We start from the raw sequence: 19,330 nt of genomic DNA, 5'->3' as shown, positions 1-19,330 counted from the left end.
GGTTTGTGGGCCCCATCGGTTTAATAATTCATACTTTGAAGTGTATATTTTAAGTGATGAAAGTCAAAGTGAAGTGATGTGAAGGCCAAGTACGACAACCCATACTCAGATACTGTACCACCATTCATATTTTCACCATTTTGAATAAACCTTTCAGAAGTTCATCTAACAATAATGTGAAACATTAATTATTAAAAGTACAAATAAATGTATGAGGTCCTAAAAATTGATGTACAATAATTGTTTTACAAAATTAGATAAATTATGTCTAAATTTGTTTTGGCTTAAAACTAGTGTCTAGTAGTGACTTAAGTCGAACCATCTGGTATAGCGATTTAGTTTACAAATAATATTAAATAATTAAAATATGGATCACACATATACTAGTAAAATATACCAAAGTATAAACAAATATAAATAAGCTAGTGTGGTTGATGTGCAGCAAATAAGCATCTCAAATAACCACAAAGTCACTGGTTCTCAATATCCCAGCAATGCACATAAATGATGCAGATTACTATTTTATGTATAGTGGTAGAGATTTATCAGTGATCTAGGCTATTTTGTGATAATCATTAATAGTGAGTCATTGGATCATTCGCTCAACCAATTCACTCAAAAACATTTCCCAAATTTAGGTAATTTGCAAAAGTTGAAAATTGGACAGAAAATGAATAGACATGCAATGTAACAGCAATCACAACATACTGGAAACTATATACAGTATATATAAATAAATAAAAAGCCAAGCATGCTGTTCCTGCTGGAGGAAACAACCCACAGCTCTCCTACACAGATTGTATATAAACATGATGGCATTGAGCGCAGAGCATGAACAACCACAAAACCCAGGCAAAAAAATCGTCAAGATTAAATCCAAGATCATCCATTATGAATGCATGGATTATAAGACATGGGGAAAAAGGAATAAAACTTGCATCCAGGCCAGAAGGTGTCAGTATAAAGTCCAAGACCACCACTGACATTATTGAGAGGAATAAGAACCAGAACCCGCCTTCACTCATAGCATAGGTCTGCCCTGCGAATATCATTTGCATAATTAAGAGGGCTCATTATTCATTGTGTTGTGTGTGATGTGACAGACATTTCCTACGCAGCTGAGAACTAATTATTTTCCAGATACGTTACACTGATATAATATATTCCTCTGAAACTCCATTAATCACTCATAAGATGCATGTTTCTGTCCTCAAAGTTGTTCTTTTGTCTCTGCCAGGACGTTAATACTAATTATGCTCAATAAATCATTCATAACCTTAAAGATGCTCTAAGCGATGTCACACGTTTTTTTAGGCTGAAACATTTTTTGTCAAGTTAGCCTCCGTTTTGTTTGACAATACTCAATAAGAAGTGACGTCCCCCAACATCGCTTAGAGCACCTTTAACACAGCAAGTCGAAATGTATGCAAGCTGTAAAGTTAGAGTTTGATGGAGCTAGGGTTGCACTTAACACTTCAAATACACACTTATTATTAGAGAGAAATGTAGTGACAGTATTGTGTGAAATAGAAGGTTAAATATGCACAAGAGAGATACAAGCTTATTACATATACAGTATGTTAAAGGTCCCATGACATGGATTGTTTTATTATTTTATAATGTTTCCTGGGGGTACCCTTGTAATGTTAGTATGTTTTTAAGAATATTTTTTAGAAATAAAAGGCATTTTTCCTAGCCTGATTTGAGCCTCAGATTTGAACACTGTTTTAAGGGGCGTGTCTGCTGTGAGACTGCTGTGATTGGCTGACATGCTTGCATATGAAATATCTCGCATTACATGTGGAACTCTCTCGAAAACATTTACTATTACAGCTATTATACGTTTTTACTATTACAGCTATCGAGAGAAGTTGTTTAAGTATTTAGATCTATTCCCATAACATAAAAGGTTGCAGTGATGAGCATTGAGCAGATGACAGCCTGTTGATCGCGTGGATGATGATCTTATCATTGCAACGCAGTTTCTGCACTCTCACTAATGATTTCACCAATGCAAACATGAGGTAAGTACAGTAAGAGCTTCGTTGTGCAGCGTAACAGCGTCATTGATTTCATAACGAGTTTTGGCAAGTGTCCAGATAAACTCGCACTGTGTGATTGACGGGGATTGGAAAGGGATTGTTCTTTGATCGCTTTCTGTATATATTTTAATCACAGTTTAAATAAGATTATTTTCATCCTACTAAGAGAAACAATGTGAAGTTGATTGTTTAGTCACTGGCTTGATTTACTGATGCATAAACAGTATTGAACGACTTTGAGAGAAAGATTATCTGTCTGAATTTGAATAATTACACATCAGAAATTCACATAACCCACTGGTTCTTCAGAGGCTCGGATGAAGGAACTACAAAAATACTTTTGTGTTCATTTGTACATCCAAACACTGAGCAACTGCCATGCTGCGCTCGTTTGCAAGCCATGATGTCTCTCGAGGAAAGAACAATATCACGCTCGCGCTGCTCATTTTCTCATGGGCGGGCCAAAGTCAAAAAGAGAAGGGGGAGGTGACCTTTCCCCTTATGACGACATAAAGGGAAGATTCCAGATTCGCCCGTCTGAGCTTTCATTTTCTCAAAAATACCCAGGGCTTGGTTTACACCCATCAAAATGACTAGCCACTGGGGGACTGTAGGCAGGGTAGGGGAACTCATATTAATGTAAAAAGTGAAATTTTCATGTCATGGGACCTTTAATAATAATAATATTGTTTAGATTTTTATAGAATGATTTGAGGTGATGATGATACTGTTCAGTCAAGGTCAACTTTCGGACACTTTATGGATCATCATTCTCCATGCTTTATGATCTTTGACTGTCCGTGTCGGCGTTGATTATGTCCAGCTAACGTGTTCTTTGACGTCTCTTCTTCTCATCCCAAAGACTGTTGATGTTGTTTCCAAGGAATTAGCTTGCACAATATGACTGAAGTATAAGTGATATCTTTGTTTTGACTCGCTCTAGGACTGGCTTGTTTGTGACCTTTGACGTCCACGATATGCGCAGCATTCGCCTCCAACAACATATTTCAAAAGCACCAATTTTCCTTCTGTCCCCCTTCTTGAGTGTCCAGCTTTTACATGCGTATGTGGAGATCGGGAAAACGATTGTGTTGACTCAAATCTTTATTGCGGGGGTAATTTCTTTGCTCTTCAAAATTTGTGCCATTCCTTGCATCTCGTTGCAACCAAGTACAATTCTTCTGTTGATTTCCGGTCTCGATTCGCCGCTGAGGACAATTTTGGATCCAAGGAAGAGGAAATCTTGTACTAATTCAATTTCTTCATTGTCGATTATTATGTGAACTGTGCCGTTGCCTGTTGTTGTCACTGCCTTTGTTTTCTTGATGTTAAGGTACAGTCCAATGCACTCGTTTCTTTTTTGACCCTTTGGACCACATTTTTCAAGTCCTTTTCACTTTCCACAAGTAAGGTCGTAATATCGGCATATCGAAGGTTGTTGATGTTCCTCCAACCGATTTTCACACCAGTTGGTGAATCGTGAAGATTACATTCCCAGACAGCAACATAGTGTCGGCCCAGATCCAGCCCACATCTGGGCCGTGTGGAATCTACATGTTCCAGATGTGGGCCGGATCTGGGCCAACACTAATGTTGCTGTCTGTTTCGCCTCGTGATTGTTTCAGCGTTCAAACTGAACAGGGTAGAACACCTTTAAAATCATAAGTCTCAAGCTCAGTTAGAGGTCCAGGGTTAAAGACATTGATGTTTCTCATTTTGAAACAATATGTTTGAGTCGGGCAAAAATAGCTAATAGACTTGCATTCATTCAGTAACCGACCGTTATACATCATTTTCTTGCTTGGTTTTGCTTCAATAATTCACAGATGTAGTAGTGGCATTTTAGGACTATTACGGTGAAATATTAATTGAAATTATGCTGTTCATCACCATGTTTTTGTTATATCAAATAGTGTCTTTTTTTGTAGTGTAAATATATCATCTAGTTTAACGGTTTCACTTTAATTGATATTCATTGATAAAAAAAAATATATATATATATATATATATACTGTATATATATATATATATATTTTTTTTAACCTCTTTAAAAATATATATATATATTATCATCTGATTGCTTTTAATTGAAAGGACACCGCCCCCTTCACTTAACAACCTGTAGAGTAGCTGAGTACTTGTTCAAAGTATATCTTGACTGTATTTAGCCCTATCCGGACGAGACTAGTTTAACATGGAGAGGAGGGGTAAAGTAATTATAACCAGAGCTTCTCTGTGATTTTAGTCCAGTCCGAATGTGCATCTCAGTGATCATCACATACAATGTCAGTAAAGATTACGATGACTTTTACCTTCAGCAAAAAGGTCAGAAAAAATGACCTCAGGTAATACTGATCCCGTGCGAATAGACCCGCTGTAAATATGTACGTAAATATTTTGTCATTTCCTGTTTAAAAGTAGTTTTTCCGTGTTTTTTTCAAGTATGGAGACGCTTGAGAAAGCATCAGTTGCGCTCTAGACGCTGGGACGAGTCTGTGGCAAAACTCAAGTGTTTCCCACACACCATTCAGATCAGAGAGAAGATCGACAGCACTTGTTAGAGGAACGAAACATCTTTTAGCGTTAGGTTTGTGCCTATTACCAACACAATCCAATCTGAAGTTAATTAATACATCATTCGACCGGACATAACTGTTTTATATTAAATATAGGTTATATGTGTTTGTGCACATGAAATCAGGGTAATACACACATGATGACAGGAGTGACGGCGATGTGTAAATCGAGTTACTCTCCCACTTCTGCTGGGTTTACTGAGATATCTTATCCCGTGCAAATTGGCCATTGATATTACAGACGTCCTGTGGTAAAATTACATTACTCCATCTACCATTGTGAAGTTAATCCCGTCCGAATAGGGCTTTTGAACTACTTTAAGTCACAAGCAGCTTGCATCTTCCTCTTCTGAAGGGGACACAGCTGGGTCTCCTAAAGCTTCCAGCATTTCTTTTAATTCTTGAAGGTGGAGTTTATTTGCACGGGCTTGTATGACCTCTCCTCCAGCTGACAGCTGTATTAACCGAGTAACATAAAGGAGATTAGGAGTGTTTACTTTCCCAAGCGCTGAGACGCGTAACTCTATCCAGAGCGGAGCATCAGAAAACAGGAGCGAACACTCCTGCGGCAGAGAGAGGCTCATATACATTCAGCTGGAGCGACATAACAGCAATCACAGGTCACTGTCCCCACTTCCCGAAGGGCAAAGACACGACCACCTTATTCTGGGATGAAACTGAAATGTTAATGAATGCTATTCATCATCAGAGCTCAGAAATGATCTGAGAGCATGAGGGGTTTTCTGAGAAAGGAATATAATCCCACTATTAGAAAGTACAACTATGGTGTTAGATTAGACAACATTCACACTGCTTTACTTCTTTGGCACACGAAACAGTAATGTGTCTAAACTACGTAAATTTTCTTTAATGTACTTGCAACCGAGATCATAATTCCCTCACTGGCAGGCTTTTAAGAACTAATTTACTATCGAATGAAAAAAAAAACATTAAAAAAACATTAATCATAACATGTCAGAACAGCTTTCATAAAGCCTGCTAATGATCTGTGGTTTCACACTTTTAGACCAAAGCATCATGACCATTCAGTGGTCCCTCGTAATTTTTAAATGCAACCTTTTTATATATAAGATGCATGATTATTGTAGGTCAAGAATAGCCTGGAAATCCAGACCCAAATCTGAAATATTAATGGTCTGGCATCGACTAATGAAAATCAGCCAGCTTGAGGGGCGGCACCAAGCGAGGGCTTGGAGCCAGAGGGGCGGAAGTGGCTTTTGACAAACTTCACAGGAGAGACAAAACAACATTTTGATCACGCTTCAATCACCTGTATTATTAACCTTAAACCACAAACATTGTAACCACAGGCATATGAGTATTTAGGTAATAAACTTATGGCATATTAACACAATGAACATGTTCTAAAACATTTTAAAATAAATAAAAATATGGCAAAAACGTCAGATACGCCTTTTTGGCACCAAACATTTCCAAGTCTTCTATGGACATATTGGGCGTATCTGCTGAACAATGCAGAAAATAATTGGTCAAAAGAGGAATTGACTGAATAATTAACACACGAATAACACTTGAAAAAGTAATTAATTTTCATTTAACTCATTAATTAATTATTTTTTCATTTCACTTTTCCATTCTGGGCATCTGCTGAACAGTACAGACTGCAACAAAAGTCACTGAACTTGCTAAACACACTTCTGATTGGCAATGAGTTGGTCAGTTTATTTCATTACATTCATTCATTTTTTTTTCTTTTTTTTAAATACTCTATACAATTGACAGTTCTCTCGTGTTCTTTTTACTCATTTCACTTTTCTTTTTTGTTCAACCATTTCAATTACTCTGTGAGTCTATTCATTGACCACATCCAAAGAATCATGTCGCGTCTTATTTGCTTTTCTGTTCACTAGTTTGTTTAGTTCTACTCACTGTAGGGGAGAGCCGGGACAGTTGAAACACTTTTCAGATAAATGTCGTTTTCTAAGATAAGGTTACAGATAGATTTTTTATTTTTTTGTGATTAACAACTCACATATGTGTTCTCTTAGTATCATGTGTTATTCGGTACAAATATAGAATGATTTAAGTAAAATATGACTTTGAACGGGAGTTGTGCTTTGTTTCAATCGTCCCGCCTGTGCGGGACGGTTGAAACACAGGGGTGGGACGGATGAAACATGACAGTTTAAATGGCAACTATTCATCTAATGCTTTTTTTTTGTGAACAACACCTGACAAGTAACTTATGTACATATTGTTACAAACATATTTTGTAATTTATTTTCATTTAAAGGTTCATATTAACCATTTTTGTTCTGTCGCACCAATAAACAATAGGCGATAAGCCTATGCGCATTTTGTAATCTTTCTAACAGGCTATTTTGACGAAGACAGACAAATCAGTTTACAATTAATTTTCTTACATTTCTTCCTTGAGTCATATTGAGTGTTTGCTAGTTGAATAGCCTGTTATTATGAAGAAAACGAGGTCAACCAGACGACGATAAATGAAATTTATTGAAGATTGAAGATTGGACAATTGCTGATTATTACAGAGATAGCATGTGTTGCGTAATTGAAAATTAATTTGCATTAAAAGAAACACAAGTCTAGAAACAGTATATGAATCTATGAACAGTATAGGCTATGACCAGGTTTAACAGGCAGGACGCGCGGGCGGGAGTGTTTCAACCGTCCCGACAGCGCATCCTGTCATTTAAACCTCTTTTGCTCTTAAACTAAAAAACTCTGATATTGCCCACTTAAGGGTGTGTTGCAGTACTAATACACCTGCCGTATTATCATTACAATGGCACATGAAACAATAAATCCAACTTGTCAGTCAAAAAAAAGTACCGCACAAAAGAATTCACTCACCGCATTCAAAAACAGCTTTGCGGCTTTAACTCCAAAACGGCACGACGTAAAGAAGAAATGTTTTCGCGGGTATGTTAGGCATTGCGTGCTGTACGTGCTGACGAAATTTGACGTACATGACGTGAGAGGTTTTCAAGAAAATCTCAGTGTTTCATCCGTCCCGCGTTTCAATCGTCCCGCCTCTCCCCTACTCACTGTACTCACTGTACTCACTGTCAGAGCATTGTAGAACTCTGCGTATGTGTGAGGAATACCCTCACCTACATGTATTTTTCAGAGCCAGAAGGGCGTAAGTGTGGACTTACACACTTCTGGCTCCAAACATTACTCACACTTTTGTGTTAGGTCTTTATTGTTTTGTTGCTATATTCAATACAGTTTGATCTCAGATGGGTCTTTTTGGCACCATTGGATAGAGCTCATCGAGACCTTTATTTTGATATCAATAACTCATATTCGCCCAAAATGCCACTTACGCCCCTCTGGCTCCAAGCCCTCGCAAGCATGCATTTGAAAATCTCACTGCACACAATTGGACAACACTACGACCAATCACAACAATAAGCCCCATACGCTTAGCTACCAGCGGAGCTAACTGGTAGATTAGACTCTTGCCGTATCCGGTCGGCAAAACCTCTTTTAGATAAAAAGCCAAGTCTAACTCGTTCATTGTAGCGGCCAAAGCCGTTTCAAAACAACTGGTGTTCATTCATAGCCATCCTGCAATGTTTACTAATGACTTCGACGTCACAGCGCTGTCGTCATCTCGCCTCTGACCCGCCTATATCAGATAACCCGATGTGATTAGTGCAGCTCGGATACAAGGACATAGTTAATGAGCATCATTACAGTACTTATATATATATTATTTTGAACTCAACTCAATTTTTATTTATAAAGCACTTTCAAAATGGACCAAAGTGCTGTACATAAATAGCATAAAGCTCTATTATTTCTATCTATTATATTATTTCTGTAATAACTATTTATTTTAATAGTGTGATAAAGTGTACTTTTTCACAAGGGTCATCTGACTTGAAACTAACAACTAACAAACTATCTAAGTCAGGCGTCCTTTTTTATACCTCGGAAATGCACGGTCATCACTAGCTGTCAAGTTCTGCTGCAATTTTGCTTGGCTTATTATTATCATTATATAAAAAAATATATATAAAAAAATAATGTTAGTTGGACATTTCAACACCGATCCCCTTTTAAGCTTTCAAACTAAAGCTGTATCTCCTACTAATGCCTACTAATACACACACACACACACACACACACACACACACACACACATATATATATATATATATATATATATATATATATATGAAGAGTTCAGATGCAAAAGCCTCTAAGTGCCATCTGAAATTTTCTTCTAGAATGATCATTTTTTTAAAGCTTGTATATTTAAGTTAAGTAATTTCACTTAAATGACAATTAATAGGTAATTTGCATTGCCATTTAAGTGAAATTATTTAACTTAAATATACGAGCTTGATAAAAATTATCATTTTAGAAGAAATTTTCAGATAGCACTTAGAGGCTTTTGCATCTGAACTCTTCATATATATATATATATATATATATATATATATATATATATACTATGTGCATGATGCCGCTGCTCTTAGTCTGTACCGGATCTGTATTAGAGCATGTGCTGCTGACACCATAAGAACACCTTGGCATATGTTGTGCTTGCAATAATGGCAAAAACAGCTTGGTTGTGAAAAAAAGAAAGAAGAGGTAATACTGTAAATAGCTTGTTTCCCTGAGGACATTTCAGCCACCAGCATCTGTGGAGCGATCAGAAATAAAGAGGCAGGAGCAGTGTCATATAAAGGGCTTTGACAAGTCTATTAATAAATAAGTCTGAAACAATCCAAAGGATATTTTTCTCTCTTTTTTTCTTTTCTTTTTGCAATAAAGTACAGAACCAAAGCTAAATAAATAATTGTTACAAAAAAAAAAAAAGGCACCAATAAAATATAGGGAGACCATCTTGATTACATCACCCGCAGCGCTTCATGGCAGTGGGTGGAGCTAAATTAGCTTGATTCGACACTCTGAGCAACAAATAGCATTGATTAACCACATCATGGCTCACAGTAGGGGGGTCTTTTAATGTTTAATAAATTATCGTTAAAAATCAATTTAGAGGTAATGAAAGGAGTTTTTACTTCCAAAACCCGACTGTTGCGCTCTATTGGTTGCAAGGGTGTTGCTAGGCAGTTGTAAAGTGGTTGTTAAGGTGTTCTGGGTGATTGATGGGTGGTTGAATGGGAGCCGAGTATCTCCACAGTATAAGTGCTGTAGGTACAAAGAAAGTTGTTCCTTTTGGTGAAATTGTAGCTGATTACTTAGTAACTAATATATTAGTAAATAATATGTGTGTGTGTATATATGTGTATATATATATATACATACATATAATATATACATATATTCACATTTCAATTCTACGGTGGCCGAGAAGGGTCACAACACATACAAACGCCACAACAACTACATATTCAGAAAACAACTTCGTCGATTTCACATCACGTACGCTGCAAATATTCACAGCACGAGCAAATAGGGAAACGAACTGCAAACTGCAAAGACACAACGGAAATGTTTCCAGGGGGGCCATAATCAGTGACGGACCCACATCCATCCGGTTGTCTTCGCGCTATCTGAATGTGCGCTTTTGAGCTTTTTATCAGAGCACATCGACAAGTCTGTCATAATAAAAGAGAAACACTTACCTCTTGTAGCCATAGACATCAAAAGCGCACATTCAGATAGCGTGAAGACAACCGGATGGATGCGGGTCCGTCACTGATTATAAATTATACATAAATGCACAACTTTAAAGGAGATTTTTTCAATGTTTCGATTTTTTGCACCCTCCGATTCCAGATTTTCAATAGTTGTATCTCGGCCAAACATTGTCCTATTCTATCAAACCATACATCAATCGAAAGCTTATTTATCCAGCTTTCAAATTATGTATAAATCTCAATTTCATAAAATTGACCCATGTGACTGGTTTTGTGGTTACAGCAGCAGTGCATTTCTGTCTTCTTCTACTGTATCCATTGCTCAGTGTATACTGTACACACACAGGTGGTGTGATTAACTCACCGCACTTCTCCAGGGTCTTCTGTCACCAACACGTCTGTCTTACAGCTGGCGATGGGGTTGATGGACAGCTCCACCGGAGGAACCACGAAGCTCTTGCTGACTGGCAGCCAAAGGCCTTGACCCAGACTGTAGGACGACCTGCGGCGAGAGGGACATCCACACAGAGAGAGTAACGCGTCAGGTGAATCTCAATGACTGGAACAAAGACAAAAAAGAGCTGCTTATTACAAGAAACCCACACTGACCCTGGGAGGAGAAGATCTGTTCTTCACGACATGCACAAATAAAGACCATCAAACTAGAGAGTAGTTGTGTGATAATGACATATGCAAAGGTGTTTAATAAAAACTTTAAAAATATACAGTAGGCTACTATTGGGTCACATAATGGAAAATAGGAAGTGTAGTCATACTCTTAATTTCACAACCCACAACATATAAAAGAGCTTTGTGAAGAGTTTTAGCCAATCATACCACAATTCATTTGCATACAGAAGTCTTAAAGATACAGCAAGAGTCAGAGATGGGTGTCAGTGTTATTATTGCTCACTAAAAGTATGAATAATCCATTTTGCTAATATAAAGCTTGAAATAAAGCTGAAATAAAATATTAATGAATATAATCAATATAATCAAATAAATGACATTGAAAATTAACAACAAAATTGAATTGTTGCTTAAAATATATTGAAATTGAATAACTACAGTAAAAAAAACAAAATATGAAAACTTGAACTTAAATTAAATCAGTAAACAGGAAATACATAAAACATAAAAGCAATTGTTTCTCATTATTTAATCACCCCAAGTGTAGTTCCAAAACACACATCCATTAATCAATCAATCAATCAATCAATCAATCAATCAATCAATCAATCCTGCAGATTGGATTAGAATGGCATTGGGGTGAATCAACATGACCATATTCTCACTTTAGGGAATGTGTGACAAACACAGTATATTAAATGGCTGACTTATAAATAAAGTCATCATTCGTTTATCAGCAACATCATTATTTTGTCAAGAAAAAAAAAAGAAATATCAAGCTTATTCAATATTAATTTAACCAATGAATCCATATTCTGGGAATTCAATTTGTATGATAGCATGCACCCTTATTATCATATATCATGGCGATCTGATACGAAGGCTCCACCGCTGTCTGAGCTCCACCGGCTCCTGACCTTGAGTATAGACAGGCACATCTGAATTACTCGGGATCAATGCATACTTCCACTCATAAATAAGACAGCGATCGCCCAGGCCTTGCTCCAGCCCATCAGTTGACACTTCAGAGGCCATCGATTGCTTTCCTCAGTCCACTATCAGTCAGCCGCTGCCAGCTCAACTAAATGGCTTGAGTGGTCCGGTGGTTAAGACTGATGGCAGCTTGGGTGAGGAAGGAGAGAGTGAATGGATGATATAAATTTCATTTATTTTCACCTTCGCGTTTAGACCTAAAGAGAAAAGCTTAGGCTTCTAGCCTGACAATAATTTAATTTATTTGTGTGTTTAATTAAGAGGCAGTTTAATAGTGGGAAGTAAAGTGAGATTATGCAATTGACCAGCATAAGCACACATTTGTTTCAGACGAAATGGCTGAAATCACTATTTTCAGGTATTAGATAATAATAGTTTGTATTTCAAATAACCTTATTTTGGATAATCATAATTGCTCAGAAACCATAAACAACTAAACTATGCATCTTTCTCACCTTTTGGGACGCATCTCTTCTTACGTGTAAATAACTGGAAATATGTGACCGCCTACATTTCATGCATATTTCATATTTCATTCATATCACTGCAGTTTCCAGCTGAAATGAACACTCGTGGCTGAAGAACACCTAATTATGTTGTTCCTTTACACACAAATGAGGATTATAGGGAGAGATTATTGATTAATAAAGACTTATTTTGTCACTGTTTCTTGCACAATGCTATGTTATGATCTCAACACACTTTTACCATAGTGCATGATTTGTAAACTAATATATTTTGATGTTTGCATCACATAAGCAGCTCCATATGTGTGTATTTTCTGCTGTGGTAAACTCGCTCTGAAGCTCACCTGATACAGCACTGCACTCGTGATGTGAAGCGCTCGGGAAACACGAGTCACGATAAAAGAGCTCAAAGACTTGTAGAAGCAAGTTAAAATGGCATGGTAGCTTTAGCAAAAGTGTTTTAATCTCCTGTTTGCTTTTGTTAACACTATGCGTTCGGTTTAGGGTCGGGTTTAGTGAAGGTGGTGCTTTAGCCAGCAGCCATATCACTCTGTAGCCCAAGACTGGTTGCCCACTGAAGCTCAGCAGGGCTGAGTCTGGTTAGTACCTGGATGGGAGACTCCTGAGAAAACCAGGTTGCTGCTGGAAGAGGTGTTAGCGAGGCCAGCAGGGGGTGCTCACCCTGTGGTCTGTGTGGGTCCTAATGCCCCAGTGTAGTGACGGGGACACTATACTCTCAAAGAGCACCGTCCTTCGGATGAGATGTTAAATCGAGGTCCTGACTCTCTGTGGTCATTAAAAATCCCAGGATGTCCTTCGAAAAAGAGTAGGGGTGTAACCCCGGCATCCTGGCCAAATTTGCCCCTTGGCCTCTGTCTATCATGGTCTCCTAATCATCCTCATATACTGATTGGCTTCATCGCTCTGTCTCCTCTCCACCAGTAAGCTGGTGTGTGGTGGGCGTTCTGGCGCAATATGGCTGCCGTCGCATCATCCAAGTGGATGCTGCACATTGGTGGTGGTTGAGGAGATTCCCCCTTCTATGTAAAGCGCTTTGAGGTCTCGGAAAAGCGCTATATAAATGTAACGAATTATTATTATTATTATTATTATTTATTTTCAAACTCAATACAGCATTAATATTTTAATCTTTTCACTATGAAACTTCCATGAAATAGCATTTTGCAAAAATATACCTTTTTTTGTGTGTAATAAATCTGCATCTGCAATCCAGATTTGCAAAAAATAATGATACCACTTATAGTGCCTCCTGTTGATGCGTCTCCTGAAAAGGGCAGCAACATAAACCCGGAGCAAAGCATTTCAGGTTTTACAGAAATATAGACCGCCACATATTTCCACTGAAATCAACAAGCATCATTCGGATGGCAGTCGAGCTCGCCGTAATGCATGTGACGAGTTACATCAGATCTTCTACGGGCGGAAGCTTTTCAGACTCTCACGCCCGCAGGACAGAAACACTGAGAAATCTGAAGTGACGTGCTGCGGATTGTGACCCGTCCTCGTTTCCTTTCTATCGCCACCATTTTCTCAAACACATGAAAAATAAATACACGGAGCCGTGAACCTCCAGAGTGACCCTGCTTTAGAGGCCCAGAGCTCCAGCAAAACTCACTCCTCTTTCAGGTGGAACATGCCTAGGGCGAATCCTATCAGGAAAGACACAGTGAAGCCCGCAGGCGCTGTGTGAAGTCCTGTGTTCAGCGTGAGGAGGGCTGATGCCCTGCCCGGGCCGGGACGCCCCAGGGACTGTCATGTTCAGCATGGGACCTTCCTTCAGAGGACAGATCTGGTTTGGCTGTCGTGCTTACCTGAAAATCTTCTCTGGAGCCTGTTCCCCTGTGACCAGGTCATAACCTCTCTCCAGGTTTGAGTACGGCCATGGACTGTGGGTGGAACACACACACACACACACACACACACACACACACACAAAAACACTTAATATGCAATACAAGATTTATCTGACAAATATGAAAGGTAGGGATGCACCGATATGAAAAGTTTGGCTGATACGATAACCGATAATTCTTTATATTTGAAAGCCGATTACCGATATACAAGCCGATAAATCTAAATCCAAGTTTTTATATAATTTTTGAGAGACTGATTACAAAAACAAAAGTCTCACCATTAAAAGCCATGTCCCAAACACACAATTATAATGTTCTCATACTTTTATGTAGCCTTTATGACTTTATGACTATATTTTCCTTTTTTGAAGTGATTCCAATCATATTTCAAGCCAATCAAAATCATCATGTTGAACAGTGCGCATCTGACGTGTCTCAGCTGAAGGAAACAATCCATTATTTATCGGCTTTAATATATCAGGCATATTTTTTTTATTGGGCCGATAATGATAACGTTAAAAATGAACATTTATCGGCCGATACCGATATGGTGGCCGATATATCGTGCATCCCTAATGTAAAGCATAAACAGCAATAATAATTAAGTATGGCAGGGGTGTCCAATCCTGCTCCAAGATTCTAGTTTAGCTCCAAGTCTAATTTAAACACATCTGGACCAACTAATCAGGATTATAGAGATCTGCACGACCTTGGCTCTCCAGAAGCAGACTGGATCCCTCTGAACTAGGGTTTTACATTTTCTGAAGGGCCATAAATTGTGCTACTATGATGATAACTGTGATGTTTGACTGTAAACAGTAAAGAAATTCATGTTGCATCCCAAATTATGCACTATATTATGCACTTATACACTATGTACTTATGCACTCATCCATGTAGTGTATGAATTTTATAAGGTTATTTTGTCATTCACTGATGCTCCCCCTCCGCTATATAATTAAAGCTGAAGTGTCCAACAATCCACACTACGCTTTTTCCGTTAATTAAGTGCATCATTCAGGTATTTAAAGTGCACTTTTTCTATGTGGATTTACTAATAGCTTGCAAAACCCTCTTCTGGAGTTAAAAATAAAACGAATGTCAGGATTTACTAAAGACATGCAGTGAAAAATTAGCGCTGAAAAGGCGTGGGCACAGTTATTTTTGCAGCTGATCTTATTGCATATGCATTTGTATGAGTTTCCCTTTCAGACGCAAAATGTACGGGAGAAGAGACTTTAAATGAATCAAGCAAGGTGATTTACTAAGGTTAGCGCTCATCAATGCACTGGTGTTTGCGCCACCCAAAAAAAGCCCATCTTAAACCAGACGCTACCTGATAGATTGTGTCGGTCATTATGGAAATGATTGTTTGTTTGTCTTGAATTTGTTTGTCTTCAGTCGATAACGCACATAACTTTACACTCCCATCGGCGCTGTTTTGGAATTGTGCTCTCACGCTAATTTGCCCTGTTTAGTAATGCTATGCTATGCTATGCTAAAAAATAAATAAACTCATAGAATATTGCATAAGTATGCAAAATGGGACGTCTCTGTAATATTCTAGTCTTTCCTTCAATGCAAGTCTTAGGGATTTTTCACCTGTAGCAATAGTGATGCTATAAATCACCCTGAAATGTGCATGTAATTGCACTAAGGTTTAGCTTTATCTTCCCATGTTGTCATGTTGAAGTGTGACGCTGCCCCATGTTTTGGGAATCTCAGTCTGGGAGGAAAGTTCTGCCGAGGTTTTATTAGAGCAGCTGTTTGCTTGAGCGAGTTCATTAACATGCGCCGCGAGAGTCAGGAAGAGGAGTTACTGCACTTGGCATGAGGTGAGGTGATGAATCGTATCTCTCTGTGTTGCCGTCTTTCTCTTCCCCCTCCTCATCTCCCTGCTGTCCTGGCTTTAGTTGGCCCTGTTTGTGAGGCGTTGACAGAGTGGTTTGAGCGCTCACCCTTCATTGCGGCCCCAATCAGTGCGAACGCAGAGATGCTGATGCTCGGGGTCAGGAGCATAACCTTCCAGACAGCTGCATTCCCCTGCAGAGAGCACAACACAGTGACGGATTATCTTCATTTATCCCTCAACACACGTGCATTCGCTCCAGACAAAAGGGTTTTAAAGTACAGTTTGTGCTGGGGACGGTGACATGTGGGAGCTGGTTCAGTCTCCGACACCTTCACTATCAGATCACTCTTATCTCGAAAGGCATCACAGAAACACTCAGCTCCCCAAAGGTGATGCTATGAGCTGAGGATACGGGAATGATACGGATACTCCGGGACTCTAGGGGGATTGTAACATCAATCTCACGGAAATATGTTCACCTTTCACCCCAAAATCCAAAGTTTTTTTTTAGGACCATGTTTGTACATTTTTATGACAATTACACCGTGTCCTAACCAGACGCAATGCGATGCGATAAGATTCCAGCGACAAATAATGTGTCTGTCCACACTAGACGCGACACGACTGCGAGATGCGTAGTAATCAATCAAAACCCACAGCCAGTCAGAACAGCGTGTTATGGCACTCGCAAGAAAATGGATTAGTAGCTACATAATCAAATTCATGAATCATTATTCAAACACATAGGCTACTGAGTTAATAAAACAATCTTTGTCAAAGAATACACTTGTTTGTTTACAGTTTGAACGTTCTTGTTTCTATTTGTTTAATTTCAAGATCTGAGGTGAATTATCCATTGTTGCTTTTACAGCTACAAAGCTGGAGCACTAAATGATATTCAGAGTCACATTACACTCTTTTAACATTAAATAAAGCACACAAACAGTACCTGAGATTATCATCGCCACACTTGTGTTTGTTGTTCCAGCGCGACGTCGCAGAAAAATAGAAACCGTTTCTAAAATAGAATCGTCGCGGCTGTAAGGACGAACACTCTGATTAACATGGAAAATAACCTTTTATCGTGTGTCACGTGTAGTTAGGACACAGTGTTAGGAGATTATAATTATATCATTATAATTAATCAAAATTGACAAACAATTATACAGATGAAATTATACAGCACAGAAGCTTGTTTCCTACACAAAATTAAAAGTAATAACAATAATAAAATGAAAAAAGGCATTTGCAACCTATTTTGTGTGTGTGTGTGTGTGTGTGTGTGTGTGTAGACCATTATTGAGTATTGTGAAGCCTATAACATACTTTAACTACAAACTATGGAAACACCTTTGCGATACATTTTTTTTTAATATACCAATATTCCAATGTCATTGAAATATTTCAATATATTTACATTTTAATGCTACTTTAGTGTTCAAATGCTTTGTGGATAGTGACACCCCTATTTTTTTGTGTGTGCATTTGGAGCAACTTTTGGCCTTAAGATTGTTTGTGAATAAGGCCCGTTTTTTTATTTTTTTATTTTTTAATTTTTTAATTTTTTAATTTTTTAATTTTTTAATTTTTTAATTTTTAAATTTTTAAATTTTTAAATTTTTAAATTTTTTAATTTTTTAATTTTTTATTCTTGCAATCGTGAGTTTACACAATTCCGAGGAAAAGAAGCCAGAATTGGGAGATGTAAAATATGAAATCTGAGAAATAGTCAGAATTGTGACATAAAAAAGGTCTCAATTATCTTTTTCGAGTTTATATTTCCCCCCATGGCAGATACAAGCTTCCAAATGAGAATGAGTAAATGATGACAATTATTTTTTGGGAGATTCTAATGTAATACATAATGTGAAAATACTTCCTGTGAGTTGTTTTTTATTAATTATTTTGAAATATTGCTTTTTGAAAGATTACAGAAATATTTTGTAAAGGTCATGTCTAATCGCAAATTAATTAAACTCATTGCTTGCTTCATTATTGTGGAATCAGGATACTTTCTGAAGTAGCCTTGAGTTTATAAACTCATGATTCATAAAACAAACACAAATATAAACCTTAAAACTGATAAATCAAAACATACTCTTTAATTAACATTCCAAACATATACTCTTCAAATTAAAATAAAGGTCAAATCTGAAAATCAATCAGATAAGATACAGTCCTTCACACTTGAGTATGAAGAATAATTTTAATACCAGCTGTGGCTGGAGGGGAAACGAAACAATGAGAAAAGTCATCTTACAAACCGCACAGACAGACATTCATATTTCATGAGCTGGAGCTGTGAATATTAGAAATAATATGCACCCATCTGTACTCCTACCATGATGGTGATATTCATCCCATTTCAAGGCTCCCATTTCACGGCTTATTTTTCAGAAAACAAGCACATTTAGGCACATCTATTTCACTGGCACAAACACAGTGAGTGAAGGGGATGCACTGGGCAACGGCTGCCAACCGTAACCGTAACCGTAACCGTAACCGTAACTAACATACAGTAATGACCAACAGACATAATCTATTGCAATTTATTACACAGCTCTCAGTCGTGGCATTCATTGTTTCATTGTATCATTTTGCCAACATTATGGGAATGTTAATTTTGAATGTTCTGAAACAAGTAGTTACATAAAAAAAAAATATTAAGAATATCCAAATCCCCCAACAGTTTAAAGTTTGATGGCCAACTTTTTTAAAATACATCACATTTCAGTGATAAATTGCATCTACGTCCAAAACAACAGGGACAAACTATTTTAAAGAGTAACTCTCGTCAAAATGCAACCTAGGGTTGTTAATCTACGGCATTCTGACAGTCAAACATAGTCGATCTCCGAATGCAACGTAACAGGGAGGAGAGTAAAGATGGAAAGCTCCTAAAGCTTAGTTCCATATAAATTCACGGATAATTTGTTGTTTTGTCGTTAGTGAAAATCAATATTGACCTTGTATTTGAAAAAGGATCTTCATATAAGAAGCAATACTAAAATTCAGAGTCAGTTCATTCGCATTCGGAGATCGACTATTTTTGACTGTCAAAATGGCGGCGGACACAGAGTTACAGTGAGTTGTTCAAAATCTTTCTTTTTAGTAAACTCTGTGTCCACAAACAATGTTCTCAATGCTGGAGTTCATGTGTAGAGCCCCTGGTGACACTTCCAGCAAAGTTTCATGTTGTGTCGAGCCTTCTTAGTGTTTTAAAAATAGTGATTTCTGATGCTATCATAGTCGTGCCCCCAAGCTCTCCC

General features: G+C 37.8%; 1 protein-coding gene across 1 annotated transcript in view; it reads right to left on the bottom strand.

Annotated features, from left to right (window-relative positions):
* The window catches only part of astn2 (astrotactin 2), a 435,007-nt gene that overhangs the window by 175,194 nt on the left and 240,483 nt on the right, over positions 1–19,330 (bottom strand). Inside the window, exons 8-10 of the mRNA XM_084413644.1 lie at positions 16,168–16,252; positions 14,168–14,242; positions 10,610–10,747 (exon numbers count right to left, since the gene is read on the bottom strand). Coding sequence (XP_084269770.1) covers positions 10,610–10,747; positions 14,168–14,242; positions 16,168–16,252 — 298 coding nt within the window. The remainder of the gene's footprint in view (positions 1–10,609; positions 10,748–14,167; positions 14,243–16,167; positions 16,253–19,330) is intronic.

Source organism: Rutilus rutilus (assembly GCF_951802725.1).
Source record: "Rutilus rutilus genome assembly, chromosome: 7".
Classification (NCBI taxonomy): Eukaryota; Metazoa; Chordata; class Actinopteri; order Cypriniformes; family Leuciscidae; genus Rutilus; species Rutilus rutilus.
Note: the sequence above shows the minus strand (reverse complement) of the source record. Positions and strands in the feature narration are given on the sequence as shown.